Source organism: Microtus ochrogaster, chromosome 10 (genome assembly GCF_000317375.1).
Source record: "Microtus ochrogaster isolate Prairie Vole_2 chromosome 10, MicOch1.0, whole genome shotgun sequence".
NCBI classification, from domain to species: domain Eukaryota; kingdom Metazoa; phylum Chordata; class Mammalia; order Rodentia; family Cricetidae; genus Microtus; species Microtus ochrogaster.
Genome location: NC_022016.1, coordinates 54883159 through 54887402, shown reverse-complemented (window position 1 = coordinate 54887402; position 4244 = coordinate 54883159). Strand labels below are relative to the sequence as shown.

At 51.3% G+C, this 4244-nt stretch overlaps 1 protein-coding gene across 1 annotated transcript in view; it reads right to left on the bottom strand.

Moving 5' to 3' along the window:
- Nucleotides 1–2598, bottom strand: part of Khdrbs1 (KH RNA binding domain containing, signal transduction associated 1) — a 30859-nt gene extending 28261 nt beyond the window's left edge. The window contains exon 1 of the mRNA XM_005353176.2: nt 2068–2598. Coding sequence (XP_005353233.1) covers nt 2068–2449 — 382 coding nt within the window. The 5' untranslated portion in view covers nt 2450–2598. The remainder of the gene's footprint in view (nt 1–2067) is intronic.
- Between the last annotated feature and the right edge of the window lie 1646 nt (nt 2599–4244).

Here is a 4244-nt window from a genome sequence, read left to right as displayed (position 1 = left end):
AAAAAAAAAAAACAAAAAACAAAAAAAAACAAACTACACTAGACCTGCCTCAAATTAAAAAGGAAAAATATGAAAATTCTTATGGGTAATAACCTGTTAAATGTAATGGACTGAAACATAAGAACCCAGCAGGGCAGTGGTGGCACACAGCTTTTATCCCAGCACTCTGGGAGGTAGAGGGAGGGGAAGGTCTCTGAGTTTGAGGCAAGTTCCAAAACAGCCAGAAAAACAGAGAAATCCTGTCACAAAAAAACAAGAAAAGAAAAAGAGACATAAGAACTTGAGTATGGCCAAGCGGTGGTGGGGCATGCCTTTAATCCCAGCACTTGGGAGGCAGAGGCAGACAGATCTGGGAGTTCGAACCCAGCCAGGTCTAGGAGAGCTAGTTCCAGGACAGGCAGGACAAGCTACAGAGAGACCCTGTCTCGAGGGAAAAAAAAAAACAAAAAAACAAATCCGAGGACACTGTTGAAATGCAACCAATTGATCTTAAAACCGTAAATGTTTATAATTACTGACCACAGTTTTGATCTTAAAGTCTTAAACGTTTGTATTTACTGACCACAGTTTTGCTTACTGTACTTTAAGACCCTTAATTGCTGTTTTTATAATCTGCCTGTAAAGAAAACCAGTTCTTAAATCCATTCTGTAGAGGCAGAAGCAGGCGGATCTCTGTGAGTTAGAGACCAGCCTGGTCTACAGAGCTAGTTCCAGGACAGGCTCCAAAGCCACAGAGAAACCTTGTCTCAAAAAAAAAAAAAAAAAAAATCATTCTGTAGATACAAGACCTCTTTGCAATGTAAAAATAGTAAAGCCCTTTCATCAATGCCGGGAGATAGAGAACAAATGTAGGCAAATGATCTTTTTCCTTTTATTTCACTTCAGATTAGTATCTGAGTGCCTAAAGGACAAAAGAGACCATCAGACACCCCCCCCCCCAAGTTACAGGTGTTTGTGAGCCACATGATGTGGGTGCTGGGAACCGAATCCCGGTGGAAGAGCAGAAAGTGCTCTTAACCGCTGATCCATCTCTCCACCAGATAATGGTATTTTCACAATGAACTGTCCACAGTATCATTCTGGCCAGAGTCCAACTACTCATTCAATGAGACGGACAGTGGGTTTTCATATCCTTAATAAGATTTGGATATCATAAGATGCTTTAAAACCATGCCTTAACTACAAGTGAGGGTCTGAGTAACAAAACTAAGTCAAGACAGCTCGCTAGTCTGCAAGCAGAGAACAAAGGCCACCTTTCTTAAACTACCTCTACTCAAGCCAAAATTAAAACAAGACCGATTTCTCGTTCATCTCACGCTAAGAAAAAAAAACCAAAACAAAACCAAAACCCTAGGTCCCTTACCTCCCTCTATCATTTCTTCCCACGGTCTCTCTAGCTTACTTTCCCTACTTTTGCATGCTTGCCAAGACACATTTTAAAATAAAGGAGAAAAACCGTCCAGGTCCGCAGCTATTCTTATTCGACAGGCCTGGGGGGAAAACTCGGTTTGAGAAAACCTCAACCTCCATCCGATTGTCTCGTCGCTCCAGCCTCTGAGTAACTTAAAACCGAGTTCCCGCTAAGTCCCGCATCTCTCGCTAGACCGTGCCTGCGGCTGACGAGCATCCCGGCCCTCTCTCCCAGTTCCTCCCGGTTCCGGCCGTCTTTCCCTCCTACACCTCAGGTCAAGGAGCTCTCCACCACTCCACCACGCGCGATCAAAACGGTTTTTTTGTTTTGTTTTTTCTCTTTGGGAAAGCGGGTTCATTTCTGGAAAGATCCGGTCGTTGGCGCGCGGGACAACTACTAGAGGAGGAGGCAGGGTCGGGAAGGGGGCGGGAGCACCGTACTATCCATCAAGCTCCCCGCGCTCGCAGATCGCGAGTCCTCTTCGGGCCTCGTCCAAGGCTCAAAAATCTCCCCTTACACCCTGAGCCGGGGTGGGACTCGTGGGTGCAGGATCTCGAAGGCCAGGTCGAGAAGGGAACTCTCGATGCCCGGGCAGTCCGAGGGGGCGGGAGCAAGAGGAACAAAGCGGCGGACACCTACAGCCAAGACCCGCTTACCTACGGACAAGAGCTGCATGGCGTGAGTGAAAGACGGGTCGAGGGAGTCCTTCTCTGCCATGAGTTCGGGCAGGTACTTATTCTCCGGCTCCATCTTGGCCGCGGCTGTGGCTGACGGGGGCAGCAGCGGGGTCGGCGCGGAACCCACGACAGTCGCGTCGGGACCCGTGGCCGAGGGAGGCAGCAGCGGTGGCGGCTGCGTGGCGGGCGAGGCCCGTACGCCCCCTCTAGGCCCACCTCCGCCTCCCCGGGACCGGTGTGGCAGCGGTGACGGCCGAGTCGGGGTCTGACGCACCGAGGGGTGGACACCTGAAGGGTCCATGGAGCCGCTGCGGCCCGAGGACCGAGTCAGGCGCGCGGCAGGGTCGTCCCGGCGCTGCATCGGGGAGGATGTGTAGCGAGCGAGCGAGGAAGCGACGCGACGGCAGCCGAGGCCCGAGCGGCGGTTGGCGGGGGTGGAAGAGCGGGAGCGACGGCGACCGAAGCCGACCCGAGCGACCCAGCGAGAGAGCACCGGAAATGAGGCGGTGCGCGTGCGCAGGCGTCTACCGGCACCGCCCTTGAGTTTCTCCGCGGAGAACAAAGTCCCCAGTCGGGGCACGGCGCCTGCGCCGACTCAGGACGTAGCCTCCCCGCTCAGGCTTCCAGTTTTTTGCGCCTGCGCGGGCGCCAGCCGCCTTCGTTCGTTTCTTTTTTTTCTTTCCCACGTGACTCGGCGCTAGCGGTACACGTGTCTCCCCCCCCCCGATCCCCACACTCGGGTGGAGGGGGCGGGAGCTGTGGAATGTCTTTGTCTGCGCGCGGGCCCGCGGAGTGTGGGGCCGCGGACCTGTTATTCGTGGGCCACGCCTCCTCCAACGGCCGAGCTTCGGGAGCACCCAGGAAAGACCGAGAGGAATCGGGGGCCCCCACCAGTCAGGAAATGAAAGAACGCTTCTGGGGACCCGGAGAGGGGAAAAGAGGGTTAGAGCAGTGCGAGGCCGGAAGAGAGGGAAAGACTGCCCCAACGGGATGGGAAGATGGGAGCACTGAGAGAGGCTGACCCAAGGAATAAGTGTCGTGGGTGTGAGAAAGGGAAGCCTGGAGGGAGAAATAGAAGACTAAACAAGTAAAAGACTTAGAGAAGTGTCAATCAGAGACGCCAAGGTCGGAAAAAAGGGGCTCCAGACCCAAGCAAGGCACCCAGGAAGTCGTGATACTAAGCTTTCCATTATAGCAGGTTCAAAATTGGCAAGAGAATTCTCGTTAAAAGATGCATTTGGGGTCGGATCAGCAGGTAAATCCGCTTGTCTCCTGAGTTCTATCTCCAGGCCCTAAATGGTAGAAGGAGAGAATCGACCCTCACAAGTTGTCCTCTAACCTCTACCCCCCCCACACACACACTTATATGCATGCACACACGCACACATACACACACTAGCATTCTATGTGTCGTGCCCCACCCCCTTGTGAGGGGGTCGGGTTAAGATGCACCATTGTAGCGTACACGGTACACCTGCGCTGAGAAGGGAGAAACGCAGGAGAATTACCGCAAATTTGAGACAGGTCTGATCTACGCAGGGAGCTCCAGGCCACTTAGGGTATCGGAGGGACTCCCAGTCCCCCCAAAACAAACCAAGGCAGATGACATACCTGCAGTCCTACCCCTGGTGAGATTTAGGCATTTTAGCTTATACGTTTTGTTGCCCTCTGTTTATTCTATAAAAAGATGACCGCAGGCTCAGTCCTTTCATCTCTGTTGGCTGTCTAGTTCTCACACTCCTACAGTAGTCAGTAGGAATGTCAGCCCTGTCTTTGTTGGGTCCTTCATTCTCCTATCATGCCCTGCCTCTGTCCACTGTCTGGCATGACCACACCCTGCTTTTGTGGTACTGGGAATCTAACTTTGGGCTTTGTGTATGCTAGGTAGGTAAGCATTCAAGCAACCTGAACGACATTCTAAGCAAAGTAATATATAATTTTACATAGTTTATGCAGTAACTAGTTCTGCTGACCATTACTGGACCTTTGGAGGGTTATGCTTCATTTTCATAACACAGTATTTTTAATTAAAATTTTTTCATACAATTTATATCTTATTTTTCCATCCCTTAGTTCCTCCCAGATCCTCCCTGTCTTTCTACACACCCAACCTTATATTCTATTTTCTCTCTCTCTTTTTTTTTTTTTTTTTCGAG